The 19,088-nt window shown below is 45.1% G+C and overlaps 3 protein-coding genes across 4 annotated transcripts in view; 1 reads left to right on the top strand and 2 right to left on the bottom strand.

Annotated features, from left to right (window-relative positions):
- Positions 1–1,460, bottom strand: ddit4 (DNA-damage-inducible transcript 4). The gene is made up of 3 exons (XM_080541412.1): positions 1,349–1,460; positions 628–861; positions 1–503 (listed from the first exon to the last, which is right to left on the bottom strand). Exons 2-3 carry the CDS (start codon positions 815–817, stop codon positions 4–6), a joined length of 690 nt encoding a protein of 229 aa, XP_080397538.1. The 5' UTR covers positions 818–861; positions 1,349–1,460; the 3' UTR covers positions 1–3.
- A 2,857-nt stretch (positions 1,461–4,317) lies between these two features.
- On the bottom strand, positions 4,318–9,805 carry anapc16 (anaphase promoting complex subunit 16). Of its 2 annotated transcripts, none has more exons than XM_080541416.1 (4): positions 9,695–9,805; positions 7,243–7,394; positions 5,345–5,419; positions 4,318–4,763 (listed from the first exon to the last, which is right to left on the bottom strand). In XM_080541416.1, the coding sequence occupies exons 2-4, from the start codon at positions 7,388–7,390 to the stop codon at positions 4,654–4,656; spliced, it is 333 nt and encodes a 110-aa protein (XP_080397542.1). In that variant the 5' UTR covers positions 7,391–7,394; positions 9,695–9,805; the 3' UTR covers positions 4,318–4,653. The 2 variants fall into 2 exon arrangements, with proteins under 2 accessions (XP_080397542.1, XP_080397543.1); XM_080541417.1 differs by lacking the exon at positions 9,695–9,805 and adding an exon at positions 9,594–9,667.
- A 147-nt stretch (positions 9,806–9,952) lies between these two features.
- Positions 9,953–19,088, top strand: part of ascc1 (activating signal cointegrator 1 complex subunit 1) — a 13,356-nt gene continuing 4,220 nt past the window's right edge. The window contains exons 1-9 of the mRNA XM_080541409.1: positions 9,953–10,110; positions 10,439–10,547; positions 10,921–11,018; positions 11,301–11,479; positions 12,092–12,225; positions 12,490–12,609; positions 13,147–13,271; positions 14,037–14,110; positions 15,235–15,379. Coding sequence (XP_080397535.1) covers positions 9,960–10,110; positions 10,439–10,547; positions 10,921–11,018; positions 11,301–11,479; positions 12,092–12,225; positions 12,490–12,609; positions 13,147–13,271; positions 14,037–14,110; positions 15,235–15,351 — 1,107 coding nt within the window. The 5' untranslated portion in view covers positions 9,953–9,959 and the 3' untranslated portion in view covers positions 15,352–15,379. The remainder of the gene's footprint in view (positions 10,111–10,438; positions 10,548–10,920; positions 11,019–11,300; positions 11,480–12,091; positions 12,226–12,489; positions 12,610–13,146; positions 13,272–14,036; positions 14,111–15,234; positions 15,380–19,088) is intronic.

The following is a 19,088-nucleotide window of genomic DNA, read 5'->3' as shown; positions in this document are numbered from 1 at the left end:
TTTTCAGCACTCTTCGATGAGCAAGTCTTCAGAGCTGTAGAGTTTCTTCTTGATCACTCTGAAGCCGGTGCTTAGTCTTAATGATGAGGCCTGCCTCATCACTGGAGTCGTCGGAGACTTTGTGGCGAAAAGCCCTTGGATTTTGGGCCACAGGCCCCTGGAGTCTAGCCTCAGTACAAGTGTGAGCTGGAACGTGGGGACAAGGTAGGGGTCCACCGCTATCTGCTCCATGCTTTGACACACGTCTCCCTGCTCCACGCACAGGTCGATGAGCGCCCCCCTAAGGCCGCAGGGCTCACTGGCCGCCAGGTGGAGCAGCTCCTGGCCGATGTGCTCCAGAAGCTTCTCTGGGATGAGCAGTTTGGAACACCTCAGGGCACTGTCCTTGGCTTCCCTCAGGCTACGGGCGATAAGGTCCACGACTTCTTTGAGCAAGGTCTCCTCCATGGGATCGTAAAACAGGTCTCCGTCCGACCCAGAGATGTCGACGGCCATGTCGTACCCTGAAAGTAGAAAGGAGGAGAAAGTTAAGTTTTAGTCATACTGAACGTCAGATCGAATCTAGCGTTATTCACTCAACAATTATCAAACTAGAGGTTTAGAGGTTGTGCATTGTCATGTATTTACCGGAGTCTGAGAGATCACTCCTGCTGCCGTTGTCCGAGTCAGAATCCATGCTGCTGTTGGTTGACCCACTGAACTCGGTCAGTTTCTGGACCAGCTTCCCCCAGGACACACGTCTCGGGGGGCCGTCCACAGGAGACCGGGGGGAGCTCCCGACCCCCGGGGCAGCAGCGGTGGTAGAAAGTGCAGGCATGATTGTTCAGTTCGTAGATGTCAGTTGAGGACCATCTGATTCTGCTGTGGAAACAAAGGGAATGCAAATATTAGATCAATGACCGCTGATGATGGCAGTGGGCAAGACCTAAAAGAAATGAATGAAGTGTTGACAGGCTGGGGGGGGGGAAATAGTCTGTAGCTACATTGTTGCCTTCGTTTATATACTGATCGGGTTATTATGGCAGGCTGCATAACACGATTAACATTCTTCCGTCATCTGTTTTCGACTACCCAGTGTAGTTAGGCACGGCAAGTTTATTTGTATAGCACATTTCATACCACCGCACAGGGGCAATTCAAAGTGCTTTAGATTTTAATTTTAAAAAATACAGCAAGAGGAGCATAGTAAGAGAATCAACAAATAAAAAGTTAGGTTTGGTAGACATTTAATCTAGCAAACTGACCAGGCAACTTTATCCTTTCTTTGTTACGAAGCAGCAGCTTGCATCAGCTTGTTTAAGCGAAAACTAAAAAGTTGCACAAAAAGCATGAAACAAAAAATACTTACAGCGAAATAATGTCCAGCTGGTCGGTAGCTTTTTTGCTGATCTTTCGAGGACAAAGGTTTTTTTTTCCCCTTTCTTTCTCTTCGCTTCTCTGTCTCCCTACTCAGCTGTTCAGCTCTGCAGATTTTCTGCAACAACAGATCTGCTTTTATAGTCGGCTTGCACAGAGGGTCTAAAGGCACGCCCACTTTTCTGCTTTTAAGCCAATCAGACTTGGAGGCACGTCCTCGCGTCTCTATCTTGCCTGGTAACATGCCCTTGCACACACACCGATGGGAGAGAAGAAAGAATGGGAGAACGGGGGGGGGGGGGGGGGTTGGGACCCCCCCCTAAATGGGTTGGTTTGGGGAAAATTACCAGCTTTGTTGCACGTAGTATTTGCTCGGACATGTCAAAGATCCATCACTTCTGATGCACTTCTCCTTCGTTGTTGCTGTTGTTGTGCAGCTGCCGCACATTACGTCATTTCTTTTCTATCAACTGCGTGTGCGTGTGTGTGTGTGTGTGTGTGTGTGTGTGTGTGTGTGTGTGTGTGTGTGTGTGTGTGTGTGTGTGTGTGTGTGTGTGAAGTTGTGAACAACAACATGCATTGCACCAGAAAAAGCTCCCTGTTCGAGGAACAAGCTGATCCCCTACTCTGAATGCCATTTTGTCCATAAGACAGATTCAGATGGCACATGGAATACCCATTGAAGTATATAGACGTGATTTCACCCCTTTCTCTTGATATTGTAAACTTGTCCTATGATAAGAATTATGTCACCAACAACTCTCTCCTGCAGCAAGATACGCGCCCCCTACAGGACGCTAATGGTATTAGCCAAAGCTGAACAAAGAGCAGTAGACCAACAATGGACCCTTTGCATTTTAGAATGTGTAACTTCAAATATCTGTTGTCATTTTTGTGTGCAAAAGGGTGATGCATGCCGTGGCTTTTCCCTGGTGTCATTGCATAGCTAACGTTGCATGGTTAACCGTTCTGCATGATTCAACACTGGTGACTTCTCAATGTTCTCCAGAAGAGGATGATGCAATGTTACAATCATACACAGGCTTATATCTATAAACAACTGATAGTTCATTGGGCCAGTTTCACAGACAAGGGTTGAGCCTAGTCTTGGACTAAATCATACTTTCAATGGTGATTCTCCATTGAACATGTTGTTTTAGTTTGGGACTAGGCCTTAAGCCGTGTCTGTGAAACCGGCCCATAATGTTGCATCATTTACTTTGTCCAGGATACCATAATCTTGATTATTTTCATCATAGGACAGGATGTATTATCTGATGTGGTTGCACCACAACGGTTGTTAAAAAAACAAGTTAATTATGTTGACTGTGCTAAGTGACACCGTTGAAGGTAAACACGTGTTCTTTGTTTGTAGTTATGTGTTATAGCATTACATTTAGAACACTGGAAGGAGTGCAAAGGTCATGGAATGATGGTGTGAAAAACAAATGTGTTTTTTGATGGTGTTATGAGTTGGTGTTATTTATTGAAGGTGCAGAGACTATTCTCATCTCAACCCAAATAACCTATGCTTTAAATAGCCTCCATACAACAGGCCCAAATCCCCAAGGAACATAATAATGCTTTATTTTCTTAAATTAATGACTATTCATATTGAAAATAGATACTGTAGAGTGTAGACGATGGACTGGTGATATAACTAACTAACTGAACTTTTTGTACTTGCAAAGATGTGATATGATTATGAAACTATAACAAGTTTGGTCTGTGGTAAGGATTGTCTCAGGACACGTTCTTGTACATGTTCCTGGAAGTCTACACTCCCTCAAGAAAGCCTGGAAAGTGTTGATGTGTAACCAGATACCCCATATGCAGCACTGTAACAAGATGGCAACAACATGTGAGGAGGGAGGGACCAACTGTACTGTACAAGCTAAGGAGGGACTGTACTGTACAAGCTAAGGAGGAACTGAAAGAAAACATTATTCAAATGTTAATCGTTCATGTTGTGGTTGTGGATTCGTGATTATTGATAGATAATAATAAAGATCCATCTTTAAAAGGTCACCTGACCTGTAGGAGTGGAAAAACTATCAACCATTTGACACTGAAAAGTTTTCAAGCCGTGTCAAAAAAAACTTTTAGAGACCCAGCTTTAGGACCCAGAGGTGTGTAGTGGAAGGCCAGTGACGCCCTTTTATGGACCACAAAAAAACTAGACAATCACTTGAAGCCTAGAACAGTACATTCTGTACATTCATCCAAACTCTTGCTCCGCCCATCATTCAGATGAACAACATTCAACATTCAACTGTTGAGACAAAAAGTACAGTACATCTCCTGACTTTCAACAACTATTAACAAAGACCAGGTGTTTGGAGTGTCAGCTGAAAAGACGAGTTCATTGGTAAAAAACAAGTCTTATGATTATATTCACAATACATTACCATGGTTACAAGAAAAGTCAGGGTTTTGGAATGAGCAAAACAATAGCTTAGGCTTTAGAGGCGGCTGGGGAGCGAACATCAGCAGGGTAACTCTACTGTACTTACTGTGTAGACCCACGGATACGTTACTATTTCCTTTACAGAGCCTCTTTGTTCAACTTTTTCCTCTGGTGACTTGTCTGATGCTGTTAGGGAAAGCATCTGGGAGGACATACATGAAAGGGGACAGGAGAGGCTGAGCAGACTGCAGTTTGAAGGTTTCTGACTGATAGTACAGCCATGTGGAAAATAGCTGCCTGCCTCTGTCCTGTGGGTTGAGTCACCCTAGGCCTAGATCCTCTCTGCCCTTACACTTCAGCGCCTACTGTAGCAACTGTAGCCCGCACAATAGCATCAAGGATGACACTCGCCTGGTTCTGTGGTTTAAACCGTGTGATGACAACCCATCACAACAACTGTAGTCGAAGCAAAGGCTATCCTGCAAATCAAAACTCAAAGCTTTAAACACACTTGATATGTACACATTTTGTTTCCAGGCTTCAATCATCATGTTATCTTTTATTTGATTTCATAAAAAAAAGGACAATAGTAAAACACTGATGAAATGTTCATTTTCCCCAACTATGATAACAACATCGTCCGGTTCCTAATGTAACAGCATGAACAATCTTTCAAATGCAACATTTTAGAAATAATGTACAGAAATAAACAATATTATAAGTCAATTTGAGGGATGTTTAAATAAAGTCTGAAGCTGTCAGCTGACACAAAAAAACTGAAACGGATTGTAGAGAAATGTTGTCCTTCCTCCACATTTCAAAACAGCTGTTCAGACGGTGACATATTAACCAACGGTGACTACTGTACTACTAATGGGCGCTTCTTTATTTTACGAAGGTGTGAATCCCAGAAGTTGCTCGATCGGTTTGTAGCGCCATTCGTCTGCTTCCAGTTCTTCGACCAAACTCGCAAGTTTCTCCATCCGAGATACCTGTTGATCTACGCAAACACAAAAACACGTCATGAAAGGGTTATTTAATATGCCGAACCAGCGAAAACACAGAGTTATATAACCTAATAGAGATCAGCCCAGTAAGGCCACCTATTGTTTGCTCATGTTGTCGTCCAAGTGAGCCATTCTGGAGGTGTTGACATGCGGCAGTTATATTGTTAGTCTAAAAACGTTGATGAGTGATGTACCCTTTTCCCAAAACAACAAGTTACTTAGATTATACTTAAGGCCAATGCACACGGCCCTGATTTTGTCGCACCGCCGAATTCCATTCCATTGTTTTGAATGAGACAATGCACACGGCATGCGATGCGATGTTATCGCACGACAACATTCGATTCTCCATTCACACCAATTGAAATAATTCAAAGAATTGAGAATCGAATGTTGTCGCGCGACAAAATCGCACACCGTGTGCATTGGCCTTTACAGTACTTATATTATACTTACAATACTTAGATTATACTTACAGTACTTAGATTATACTTACAGTACTTAGATTATACTTACATGATGATACCCATGACAATGTTGTAATAACGAACAAACGGTGAAATGACTGACTTACCGTGCTTCACTTGTTTCAGAGTCGATGCCACTTGGTAGCTGAATACAGACTCGCATAAGAATCTGTCTGAGCCATCTGAAAAAGACAGAGGCACAAATGACTGAGTGAAAAGCAAACAGGCCCCCATTTCCATGTAACGTCAAACGTACGTTATGTAAGACGGTATTATAATACAGCATCATGTCATGATCCACAGCCTACATGTATCAAAGCGGTAAGTATGAATGATCTGAATCCTACTGTCATTTGAGGAAGAGAGCGGCCTAGTTAAACCGTCATCCGATTTTTCTCACATTATGCAAACTTTTGCCAATCAGTGTGCGACGTGTGCAGTATATGGAAACTGTTTTAACAAAGACTACACAACCACAACCACAACAACAAAACAACTTAGACAAAGAGGACCAGAAACCCTCATGCCTCATCGCTGTCCCACTTAGCCATGAGCCCTTTGTCTTTGACCCCAGAATATCCACCGTGCCCCAGTACTATCCCAACCATAGCACATTAATTACTGTGTTCTGGAGCTACGAGGTCACAAAGCAAGGGCAAACAGCCAGACAGGCCTTCTGCTCCCTCGAACAACAAATCCTCTTATGATTTGGCATTGGGCGCTATGTGGAACAGCTGTCAGAACTGCAGAATCACTCCCCATCTTCCTGCCAGAGACTGAAGACTCATCTCTTTAGGCTACACCTTCACTGTGCCTCCTTAGACATCTACTACCCCCCCTGTACTGTTTCTCCTGTGTAATAAGTATTAAAAACGTCCTTCTTCTAGCCCGATGACTGCCAATGGCCCCTGGATTGAGCACAGATTAGATGATTCACTGACTGGGTCAAATGTAATTGTTGTAAATCGTTTTGGAATAAGGCGTCTGCTAAATGCCAAAAATGACCACAGATTGAGGAGCGGGGTGATGTGGGGTGGGGGGCGTCATTGATTTGACTGCTTGCTGGTGTGCTAGCGCACGCCAGAAGGTCAACTGAAGAGTTGGGTGCTATGGGAACAGGGATAACTTGTTTAGGATTAGATCAAAGCGGTATGTTCTTTTGCGCAGTAGTCTCAGAGATTAGATTCAGGGATCCGAGATTACACTCTGAGTAAACTCAGTCTGGGCTGTTGACACTTGAGGTGAAGTCAGATATTCTGCGGCGGAAGGGAGATAGGGCAGCGCAGACAGCAACGTAGGTGCTCTTTGACGAATTAGCACAACTAGAGATTGACATGGGCATGAACCAGGGAGAAACGTTAATCTGTAGTCATAGTGACGGGCACTGTGCCGTTGTTCCAGACGATCTTATCACTAACCCTGACCCAAACCCGGACCTCAGCAAGGTAGCAAGGTGCAAATGACGTCTGCATGTCTTGATGTCATCAAGAGCTACGGAAATTATTTTTATTTTATTTGATCATATCACTAACCCTGACCCAAACCTTGACCTCTGCAGGGTAGTAAAGGTGCCAATGACGTCTGCATGTCTTGATGTCATCAAGGGCTACCAAAAGGGATTTTTATTTGTATTTGTTTTTTCGTTTCCTTTTTTTTTTTTTTTTACAGCTTAGAGTATTAAGAGAATGCCCTGCTGCTCAGCCCAGCCCGGTACAGTACATTGCATTCTGAAAGTTACTGGTGTAGTCGTGAAGAACACAGTATATTCTGGAGCCCGTCCCAGACAAAAGGCTCCGACTGGAAATGTATATCAAAGCCTACAAATATCACAAAAATCCAACATAACATTTTATATAGGGCCTATGTATAAAAGCATAAAAACATAGGCTACAAATATATCAAAGCATATAAAGCATGGATATGTTAAAGCACTTTGAGCTGCAACGTTTGCAGGATAAGGTTATTATTATTATTATTCTTATCAAAGCCTATGCTATTGAATGACCTTCCATCATCTCCCCGGCTCCTTTGGGGTAGGTGTACAGGACCTTCCTAGGGGGGATGAGCTCTGAGGCGCTGAACCCGGACCCCCCGGTCACGCTGCTGCCGCTGACCCCCCCGGCGGAGGAGGAGGAGGAGGAGGACGCTGCCATCAGCCTGGTCATGGAGATGAAGAAACAAACACGTGTTCATTTAATAATAAACAAGTCGTAGGCCTACACACAGTACAAAACCCAACAGAAAACATCATGTTTAGTGACAACAATAGAACACTGCACACTGGCTACTACGAATGTGTTGAATTGGCTTTGTTATATGACAATACTCTGATGGCTGCTCATCCCTGGTTAATGTGATCACTCTATAACCTTTACACTACTGATGTTAATGTGATCACTCTATAACCTTTACACTATTGATGTTAATGTGATCACTCTATAACCTTTACACTACTGATGTTTACATTACTAGCTGTGTAACATACTGTATATTGCACATTGCACATGTCTCCTGACATATTCTATCATCCCAGTCCCAAAGAAAAGCACGATGAGCTGCCTAAACGACTACCGCCCGGTGGCACTCCAATCATCATGAAGTGCTTCGAGAAACTAGTCCGGGCCCACATAGTCACACGCCTCCCGCCCAACCTGGATCCATACCAGTTCGCCTACAGAGCCCACAGGTCCACAGAGGACGCCATCGCGACTACTCTCCACTCCACTCTATCCCACCTGGAGAGGGGAAACAGCTACGCGAGACTGCTCTTTGTGGACTTCAGCTCTGCCTTCAACACCATCCTTCCAGACAGGCTAGTGACCAAACTACTAGACCTGGGACTATCACACTCTATATGTGCATGGATCAAGGACTTCCTGTCCGACCGCCCCCAGAGGGTGCGGGTGGGCTCCCACACCTCCACAGCCCTCAGACTCAGCACTGGGTCCCTCCAGGGCTGCGTGCTAAGCCCCATCCTCTACAACCTCTACACCTACGACTTCACCCCCGTCCACCCCAGCAACTAGATCGTAAAGTTTGCAGACGACACCACCGTGGTGGGCTGCATCTCGAGGGGGGGACGAGGCGGCGTACAGGGATGAGGTAGAGCAGCTGAGCAAGCTGTGCAAGGTTAACAACCTGCTGCTGAACCAGTCAAAGACCCAGGAAATCATCGTGGACTTCAGGAGGAAAAAATCTGAGGTCCAGCCCCTGCTCATCGACGGAGAGAGCGTGGAGAGAGTCTCAACCCTCCGATTCCTGGGGGTGCACATACAGGATGACCTGTCCTGGAAGAACAACACAGCAGCCATCATCAAGAAGGCACAACAGCGGAGTCCTCAGGAAGGACCACAACAAGCAGGAGATACTGGTGGCCTTCTACCGCTGCACAGTGGAGAGCATCCTCACCTACTGCATCTGCAACTGGTTCTCCAGCTGCACAGCCGCAGAGAGAAATACGCTACAGAGAGTCGTGAGAACAGCCCAGAAGATCACCGGCGCCCCCCTCCCCTCTCTGGAAGAGCTGTACAACACACGCTGCCTCAGGAAGGCCTCCAAGATCTCCAGAGACCCATCCCACCCTGGGTACGAACACTTTGCCCGGCTGCCCTCGAACAGGCGGTACAGGACCATGGCCGCAAGGACAAACAGACTGAAGCTCAGCTTCTACCCCAGGGCCATCCAGGCCCTGAACACAGCAAAGACCTAGGTTCTGGGCCCTGGACAGTCTGGACGGATTGATGGCAGCTGCTGGATTGAAAAAATCAGGTGTAGTGCTGAGGCACAAATGTGTACATTTCAAGCCTGCAAACTGCGACACTTTAAATGAATGTGCAATAACACTATGTGCAATATGACAACCCTATGGTACATAAGGTTGCAGAGAAATAGGAAATGTTAGAATAGGTATAGCATAGCATAGAGTACAGCACAGTGTTTTATCTGTACAGTATAGTATAGTGGATAGTGTACATAGCCTTTATTTATGTAAACCAGCTCCTTTCCCTTCTTGTTTTTTAGTTTTTTTTCTTTCCTAGCACCAGGGGAGCCCTTCCTCCCAAATGTCGTTGTTTGGTACCTGTACTATATCAATGACAATAAAGACCATTCATTCATTCATTCATTCATTATACTTCTGCACATTAGATTCTGTACATAACCTACATAGCTCATAACTGTATAACTATATACCTCTAAACTGAACTGATGTTTACTATAATACCTCTGCACACTTATGGCTGAATGCTAAACTGCATGTCGTTGTATTGTACATGTACTCTGCGATGACAATCAAGTGTAATCTGATCTAATCTATACAACAGTGTAATGGACTATCGTTAAGTGAATGTAACGCACTGCGACACAAGTCAACCTCGCCTACGTGTACATTCATAAGTGAAACAGCGATCGCGACGGATGAAACATGACCGTTTTCGCCATCGTGTTGGTTAACTTACTTTGTTTATGTTGGCTCTCGACGGCGATAACGCTTTACGTTCAAGAAAGAAAGTGCTGAAAGTATATGAAACGATCGCGTTGAAATGTGGTTAAACATAGATCTGTAACTAATCAAAATCCCATCGATGCGATAATGAACATTGGATGACCTATCTACATGCGGTATATATCTGCGATTACGTCATCAGTTGCTTTCTGGTTTTCACTTTACGTCCAACTGCCGCATGTCGCAAATCCAGTATGACGTGTCGTACATCTCCGTTTATGCTACAGCTTTATCTATTCAGAATTACAATGGACATTTTACGCCCAAGTCTGATAAACATAAACGGGAGAATTTACAGGAGAAACACCACCAAAGAAGATCAGTTTGAAGAGGAGGAAGAGGAGGACTTTTCCTACATGGGAACACCTGGTAAAAGCACCAGAAACAACAGCTGTGTGTGTGTGTGTGTGTGTGTGTGTGTGTGTGTGTGTGTGTGTGTGTGTGTGTGTGTGTCTATGTGGCATAGAAGAAAGTTGTTGAGTAGATGTATTGTGTTGTTTAATATTATAGGCTACAGTTGAACTAAACTAGTAGGACAAGTTGCAAATCTCTAGCTATATAACACCTGTTTCAGATACACACACACACACACACACACACACACACACACACACACACACACACACACACGTAACCCTGCACCTATGATGAGCTGTTTGTTGCAAGTCTCACACATCTTTCTCTTGTTGATGTTTAGAAAGTGAACAGTTTACAGATGAGCCCTGTGATGAGCCCTGCTACTACACCATTGAACAAACTGAAAAAGGTTTCATCTGTGCCATTGACGTCCCAAGCGTTCTTTACAAGTGAGTGACACTATGTTGAACGCATGTGATGTATGCTTGCAGTACTGCTCAGTAGGTCATATTTAAGAGGGGTCATTTTCTGCACACCTTCAACAAGAGTAGATGGCCCTTACTGACCAGACTCAACTCTGTGTTACTTATCCCCTCTACCCCCCCTGTACAGTTTCTCTACTGTAGATAATAATACATAAATAAAACTTCTAGCATTATGACTGCCAATGGCCCCTCGCCCTAGCATAGATTACTTTTTCTTGCGATGGCTGATGGATAGATGATTCACTTACTCGTCTTAGACAAATGTATTTCCTGTTAGTCGCTTTGGATCAAGGCGTCCGCTAAATACCAGGAAAAACAGAAGTATTGTTTCTAATAGATACATCATTGGTAAGAAAGGAGAAACTCGCAAACGTCTTGAATCAGACACGAAGACATCAATCAACATTCCAAAACAAGGAGTGGAAGGACTGATTGGTGAGTAGAACAGGACTTTATTTGTCCATCTTGTTTTTTTGTTGTTGCTGGTAAATATGTTTTTAGGGGATTTCTGCTTTATTGGAATAGAGACGGTAGAGATTGACAGGAAGGATGGGTGGGAGAGAGGGGGGGGTGACATGCAGGATATGTCGATGGCTGGAACTGAACCATCTTACGCTCCACCGAATGAAAATATGTTGATGCAAAATCTCATCTTTCCTTTTTCTCTGCAGTAAGCATCTGCATTCACTCATATGTGACTTCATCTTGACCCCACAGTGATCACTGGCTCCCAGAGGTCTGCGGTCTCCTCCGCCGTCACCCGCGTCGAGGTCCTGATAGAGAGTTTCCGCAAGAAGCAGCCTTTCACTCACTTCCTGTCGTTCGCCTTGAACCACCCTCAGATCCAAGAGGGGTTCCTGAGGTTTAAGGAAGAGGTGTTGGAGCAGTGTTCTCAGGTAAGATGGTTTGACTATGGTAGATAAGAGGAGGGGTTGGTGATTTCTACTGTGATGCATAACATGTAGCCTTTATTTATGTAAACCAGCTCCTTCCCTTCTTGTGATTTTTTTTCTAAAAGTTTTTTTTTTTTTCCTTTCCTAACACCAGGGGAGCCACCCCTCCTAAATTTCGTTGTTTGGTACCTGTACTGTAGCAATGACAATAAAGTCCATTCATTCATTCATTCATTCATTCTTAGACTCCTTAAGTCTATATGACAGATGCTTCCACATCGCTTGAAGTAGGTCAGGGACTGGTCTGTGACTCTGTTGCACACTGCAGAGGGACAGGATGGAGGGAGGGAGAAAGACAGAAAGAAAAGACAGTATGAGGTTATTAGGAGGCGGTTTCCTGAAGGGATTAAGCCTAGACCTGGACTTAATCACACATCTAATGGAGAATCGCTATTGAAGATGCTTTTTAGTCTAGGATTATAATCTGGGAAACTGTCTCGTAAATTGGGTATTGTTCAGTATGTGTATGTTTGTATTGTTTTTTGGGGAGAATGGGATTGGGTGTTAGTTCCTCTGTGCAGTCACCTCATCTGAGGCCTCTCCCCTCTTCTGAAGGACCATGGAGTAGACGCGAGCATCTTCCAGAACCCAGCCAAGCTTCATCTGACGGTCGGCACCCTGGCTCTACTCAATGAGATGGAAGTGATCAGAGCTTGTGAACAGCTGCAGCAATGTCAGGACTTTATCAAGTGAGTGCCTGATGTAATGGCTAAAAATGCTCTGACGTATCTTCCTGACATTCCTGCGTATAATCAGTATATCCTAAGTTGATTTGTTCCTGTACTAACGTCATAGACTAAAAGGTTAACAGTATGTTATCTGTTCTTGCTCTGGAATTCTCTCTTGTATGCAAGTTGGACATTTGTGTCCAATGTGTGTGTGTGTATTTGTGTCGGGGGGGGTTCTTAAGGTTGGAGGAGTATACATTAACTGTCTATTCGATGTGCTTTCAGGGACATCACAGAAGGCAGGCCTCTCTCGTTGGAGGTGACAGGGATCGAGTACATGAACGATGACCCTGCCATGGTGGACGTCCTGTATGCCAAGGTCCTAGTGAAGGATGGCTCTGACAAGTAAGGTTATAGCATAGCTTGGTCATTTCCCTTATTGTTAAAATGGGGAAACGCCGATTGGTTTCGATACCCAATGTGTTGCTGTATTTTACCCTAGTTTGACAGTGCTCATACGTTATATAATATAGGCCATTAGGCTGACGCTTTTACCCAAAGTGACTTACATTGCAGCGAGTGCATATGTTTTTCAGTATACAGTACATGGTCCCAGTGGCAATCAAACCCACTACCTAAGCGTACCTGAACATAACCTTTTAGTGCCGTGTTCGCCATGTTCTACCAACTGAGCCACAGAGGACCACAGCGAGGACCCTCTCACTGTGCCTACTGTACTGTGGTCTAAAGACTGGCAGAATAGGGATCATAACAAACCAATCCGACGATTATCTTATTAAGCAATGATGTAGTGTAGACATAAAAAGGCTTACGATAATTAATTAATTAACGACAAGGTTATACACATTGTGAATTGTGCTCCTTGTCGCTCAACAATTAGGCTCAAAAGTCATGACTTTTCTGGATGGTTTTGTGCGTCAGGCTGCAGGTCATCGCTAACCGACTGGTGGATCACTTTGTCACGGCAGGGCTGATGGTCAGGGAGTGGGACCGCGTGAAACTACACGGCACCGTCATGAACACACTCTACCGGAAGGATCCTTCAGGTACGGGAAACTGGCATCCATTTGGTCTCACAGACGTCCGTATTTATACCAGATAATTTGATTGCGCTGTCTGGTGCACTGAGAGGGTAGCATATAGTCCTGTTCCCAAAATCGGAAAACACAGTCAATAGATTATGTCATCCCCCCCCCACCCCTCTATTTGGTAATTATCCCCATAATCTAATAGCTGGGATGCCAACCCGGCCAGCAGCAGCAGAAAGAATGCATTCTGAGAAAATGACAACAACAACGTCGATCAGAACAGCATCTGCGAGGGCAGCCAGCGCTCCTCTTGGCCACTGCTCTTGTTTGTGTGCGCTGAGCAGAGTGTTTTTCCGACCGCAGTGACAAAAGGTTCATTCATTTGGCCGTGGATCAAGTCCAGCCCCTGTTCCCAAACATGAGTTTACGCAGGGCCAGGCCAGCAACAGAGCACAAAGGAGGCAGGTTCAACACCAACCATGTTGACGTGCTTCACAAACAGCCAGGGGACTGTTGAAATCCAGTAGTTGTTTTTTTGTTATATGTGTTGACACCAGGAGAGTGTATTCTGGTTTCAGTTATCCAGACTCTGACATATCCCTGTGTGTCATTAGTGAGTGGTAAACATGTTCATATTGTTTGGTGATTAATAGTATACATTCTGGAATGTGCCAGTTGGTTAAAGGCTGCTCTGTGGAAATGTGGACACTTCACCTCCTATCCTTTCCATGAGTTTCTGCATGTCTTGCGCTCTGCTATGGTGATTTTTGGTTTGTTTTCCAGCTGAAGAAAAGGGTGGATCAGGAAGACCGAACTTGAAGGAGAGAGAAGCCTTTGATGCCAGGAACGTGTTGAAGGTCAGAGGCAATCCAATCACATCCCTCCTACCTCAGTTATTCATAACTTGTATGTTTTATTAGATCTATAAAGAAGGCTGTCTGGGAAAATATAGCTGACCTTATCTTACTTATTACATAAGTGTAGGTAGTTGCTCAACTCTGTCAGTACAAACATCTCTCATAACCTCACCTCACCCTGGTTTATTTTTCTCCTTGCTATTTGAGTACATTAGATTGTGTGGAATGGCATGGGGGGATACGTCGCATATGTAAATATATCAGGATTTGGCACATTTAAGCAAGATGGAAGCCAGCCAAGTAGTGTGTAGCAATAGAGACGCATTCCCTCTGTTACACAGGGATCCGCTGCCCTCTGGTGGCCATAGTCAATAACTACAATGGTATTTTTCCTGGAGTTCAATCGGTTTAATAGAGGTTTGATTGAGCTTGACATGTATGCCTGCGGAGACAGCCCTCAAGCTCAATCTTGCTGACATGCTGGCTGCCAAGTGAGATGATATTCTGGTTGGCTAGAGTTATTTTAGAATTCATCCCACTTGGCCCAGCTGCCAGTAGGTGTGTCTGTGTGCGTATCATCACCCAGAGCCCTTAAAGCTGTCAAGACACTTAGTGTTTAAATAGCTTAAGCTCCACCACAGTCATATATTATGAACCTGATTCACATTTATTGTGCGTGTGCTGCTCAGAATGTTGTGTCCGCAGTCACACAAGCGTTTATTATCTGTCATTATCGGAACTGAGAATGACACTTGAGTCCCTGCCATGCGTTCATTTGGCAGTTACCATAGAAACGGCATGTTTGCGAGAAATGACTCATCTAGCTGGAACTATTGATGCGCTTCTCCTATTTCCAGCATAATTGCAAAACAACGTTTAAAAAATACACACATTTGACACGTAGCCTACTTCAAGTGAATCGAGGGGATTTCATGTCACTCTGGCCCTTCAAAAATGACACCATTAGAGTGACACTCACATTAGAGTGTGAGTTTGAAATGCTGTGAGGACATCCTGCTGTACGAACTTGTCATTGCTCCGTCTCATGTCACAGGATTGATACAGTGAATACATCAACGTTTACTGATCATTTTAAAGGCCCTCTCTTGCTGTTGTCATTGCAGAACTTTGGGTCGTACCGTTTCGGGGACTTTGATCTGAACGTGGTCCAGTTGTCCCAGCGCTACTCCGCTGACTGCACTGGGTTCTACACCTCAGCTGGTCACCTCAACTTCTGCTGAAGATCGACCGCCCTGAAGGGTCACGAAGGTAGGAAAACAAAAAGAATACATACTAGTAGTCAGTCAGATATTAGAACAGTACTCAGATATTAGAACAGTACTCAGATATTAGAACAGTACTCAGTCAGATATTAGAACAGTACTTAGTCAGATATTAGGACAGTACTTAGTCAGATATTAGAATAATAATAATAATAATAATAATAATAATAATAATAATAATAATACATTTTATTTATAAAAGCACTTTACATAGGAAATCTCAGAGTGCTACAATTAAACACAGGAAGGTAAAGCAATAAACATTTTCAATTAAAAGGCTAAAAAAAGGCTCTATTAAAAAGGTGGGTTTTAAGGCCTTGTTTAAAAGCATCCACAGACTGTGGTGCCCTTAGGTGGTCAGGGTCAGAAGGCCCGATCCCCCATGGTGCGGAGCTTGGTCCTGGGGGTCTTGAGGAGGTTGGTGGCAGTAGAACGGAGGGTGCGTGAGGAGGTCTGAGGGGTATGGAGGAGTTCCTTGAGGTAGGGGGGGGGCAGTTCCATGGATGCACTGGTGGGTGAGGAGGGAGACCTTGAATTCGATTCTGAGGGAGACGGGGAGTCAGTGAAGTGATTTGAGGATGGGGGTGATGTGATCATATTTGCGCACCCTCATCAGGATCCTAGCAGCGCTGTTCTGGATGTATTGAAGTTTCTGGAGGCAGCTGCTAGGAATCCCGATGAGGAGTGCGTTGCAGTAGTCCAGTCTAGAACAGTACTTAGTCAGATATTACAACAGTACTCAGATATTACAACAGTACTCAGTCAGATATTAGGACTGTACTCACTCAGATATTAGAACAATGTGGTAGATGATTCATGCGGAGTAAAGCCAATGCCTATGCGCCGTCCATTTTCGTCTTTAGCTTAACAAAGGTCAAGTTTGATGCATTGGTCCAATGGAAGTGACAGAGAACGAGACTAGATGCCTCTTGACAGTTGTATTCCACTCAGGGTTGCAGCATGGACATTATTGGCCACCAGGGGGCACCGATAGAGCAGCGTTTGGGAGTTGAATAGCAGGGCTTGATATTGGCTGGTATAACTCTAAAATTGTCAGATAGATTTTTTTTTTTTACATTTATTTCCAAATACCTATCTGCTATCGAATAAATGAGGTAGAAGGGTAGAAACATCTATATTGGGAGCAGAGATCATTGAGGTGTTCGATAAACGTAACGTTTTTATTTCACAACGTGATGCTGTGTCAACGCCCCCCTGTATCACATGGTCAGAGTCATACACCCGCCCTCTCATCCTACCCTCCCTTCAGCCTGTATCACATGGTCAGACATACACCTGCCCTCTCATCCTACCCTCCCTTCAGCCTGGATGGTCCGGAAGTGGACTCAGTCATCTGGAACGTGAACAGCAGGGTTGCCAAATCTCACACGTCTGGCGTGACTCTCACCTCCACCCCCCACCCCACCCCCCTACCGCTAGTGGTTCCGCTAGTGGCCTTAGCAACTACTATGGCTACCAAAAATCGCACTCCAGCCAGGTACCCAAAGTTGGAAAGCCTGGTGTACAGTACACGTGTCTGTTCATCTGCCCAGTCCAGCCCAGACCAGCCCAGTCCAGCCCAACTCAGCCCAGCCCAGCCCAACTCAGCCCAGTCCAGCCCAACTCAGCCCAGTCCAGCCCAACTTATCCCAGCCCAGCCCAACTCAGCCCAGCCCAGCCCAGCCCAGCCCAACTCAGCCCAGCCCAGCCCAGCCCAACTCAGCCCAGCCCAGCCCAGCCCAACTCAGCCCAGCCCAGTCCAGCCCAGTCCAGCCCAGCCCAGCCCAGCCCAGTCCAGCCCAGCCCAGCCCAGCCCAGCCTTCCTGTCCCCCGCCTGGTACATAGGGAGGTGCCGCCCACTGCTTTGCATGCAGGAGGGCGATCACTAGGTGGCCACAAGTCAAGCTGATTGGAGTCGAGGTTCACTGCTTTTTTTCTGTAAGCTCCGCCCCCTCTTCCCTACTCCGCCCCCTCTTCCCTACCCGTGGTTCACCCCATGTTCCTGGAGCCTAGTCAAGACAGAGATATGCAAATGACGTTCGTCAGGCAACGCATAGCCACCCCCAAGCATGAATTGTGGCATGGTTCTATGGTAGGATTTATGCCTCAGCCCTGGCATGGCATGGCTTGAAAGGGAGGGAGGGAGGGAGGGAGAGACAGAGAGACAGACAGAGACGGAGAGAGACCTAATCAGCCATTGTGATGTCTCCCGAGACATCTCTCTGCTTGTTAGTGTCAGGGCCAGATAAAAATCACACTCAGGTAACCGTCAAGAGCGTTCCTGGGAAAAACATCAATACCTCTCTGAGTAAACAGGGAGAGAAGGGGGCTCATTTGCAAGTTGATTAAATTCAATGAGAATGCACTTTTCCTTTTGGCAGTAGACATGATTCAGGAGGCATGGGTCGGGGGGGGGGGGTAAAGGTTTCCTAGGATGAATGTGTAGGTGTACAAAAAAACGTGTCAGGAAGCAACACCACACGTCATACAGATTATAGGGGTGAGACTGAGATCAGGTTTAGATCGGAATTCTAACGTACAGCCGGCCCTGTGTGTATGTACGCCATTTAGCTGACGCTTTTATCCAAAGCGAGTGAGTGCAGTGCATCTATTTTTCAGTATGGTCCCAGCCGGGGGAATCAAACCCACAATCTTAGCGTTGTTAACGCTAGCTGTACATAGCTCACAACTGTATATAGCCTACCTCTAACTACCATACTTGCCGTGCTGTACCTATCTCTATCATCTTTTTTTAATATCATGTTTTAGATCACTATTTACACTTTTGGTAAGATGCTTAACTGCATTTTGTTGTCTGGTTACTTGTACTCTGCAATGACCAATAACCTTGAATCTAATCTAATCTAACCATGCTCTACCAACTGAGCCACAGTAAAGTGCCAAATGTAGATGTAGCTACCTGAAAACTCTGAGCTCGGAGTTAGTCAGTAATTGCTCCCTTTTCTGTATGTATTTTGCCTCGTCTTTCGGGCTGTTCTCCAGCAGCTAATGATCTTTGTTATGTATTGGTTAGACCCACTCTGGACGAGCTGACGTCCTGTTTCCGCTTGTTTGTGTAGCCACAGCCTCACTCTGTGCGTCTTTGCGGGGCCCTGCGTACATCTCTGCCTAATTAGTGGACTCTGTGCTTCCTGCAGTGGAGAGCTCCAGCGATGACCCCCAGAGGTTTCAGAGCCTGCATGTGTCCCTTTCAATAAAGCCTGATTAATGAGATCCCAGTGCTGCCCCTCGTATGTAGCGAGCTAGCTACCATAGACGTTTTTCCTGTATGGATTTTTCTGCTGAGAAATCTCTTCAACTGTCTTTCTTTTTTTCTATTTTCTTCTTCTCGGGATACGATTTAGAAAGAGGTTGTTCATTATGAAGATGAAATTTTTGTTTTCTCACAGGCAATTGATTGGAAACTCATTCGACTTCTAAAAAAATGAACGGTTTTGTTTTAGTCTCAGTGACTTTATCGGACATGGATTGGACGGTGTTTTGGTTTGGTCTCAAAGCGACGACTTATCGGACATGAATTGAACGGTGTTTCGTTTGGTGAATTGTAGAGACACAGTAGGTCTTCTGGTTCCTCCGGGGTCAGGCGAGGGGTCAGGGCAGTTGTCAACAGATTTGCTGAGAGGGAGGAAAAAGCCTTTGCCCAAGAGATGAAGAATCCCCTCCGGTCCATTGAC

The sequence above is a fragment of the Nansenia antarctica genome (assembly GCF_963989245.1).
Source record: "Nansenia antarctica genome assembly, chromosome: 11".
Classification (NCBI taxonomy): Eukaryota; Metazoa; Chordata; class Actinopteri; order Argentiniformes; family Microstomatidae; genus Nansenia; species Nansenia antarctica.
The sequence above is the reverse complement of the archived record's forward strand: the minus strand, read 5'-3'. Positions and strand labels throughout refer to the sequence as shown.

What these genes read in the sequence shown, in the direction of transcription:
- ddit4 (XM_080541412.1), bottom strand. Translation starts at nt 817, where the DNA reads ATGCCTGCACTTTCTACCACCGCTGCTGCCCCGGGGGTCGGGAGCTCC. An exon ending in GAGTGATCTCTCAGACTCCG is followed by an intron (nt 504 to 627) that starts GTAAATACATGA and finishes TTCTACTTTCAG; the next exon opens with GGTACGACATGGCCGTCGAC.
- anapc16 (XM_080541416.1), bottom strand. Translation starts at nt 7,390, where the DNA reads ATGGCAGCGTCCTCCTCCTCCTCCTCCTCCGCCGGGGGGGTCAGCGGC. An exon ending in AGCCGGGGAGATGATGGAAG is followed by an intron (nt 5,420 to 7,242) that starts GTCATTCAATAG and finishes TGTCTTTTTCAG; the next exon opens with ATGGCTCAGACAGATTCTTA. An exon ending in TCTGAAACAAGTGAAGCACG is followed by an intron (nt 4,764 to 5,344) that starts GTAAGTCAGTCA and finishes GTGTTTGCGTAG; the next exon opens with ATCAACAGGTATCTCGGATG.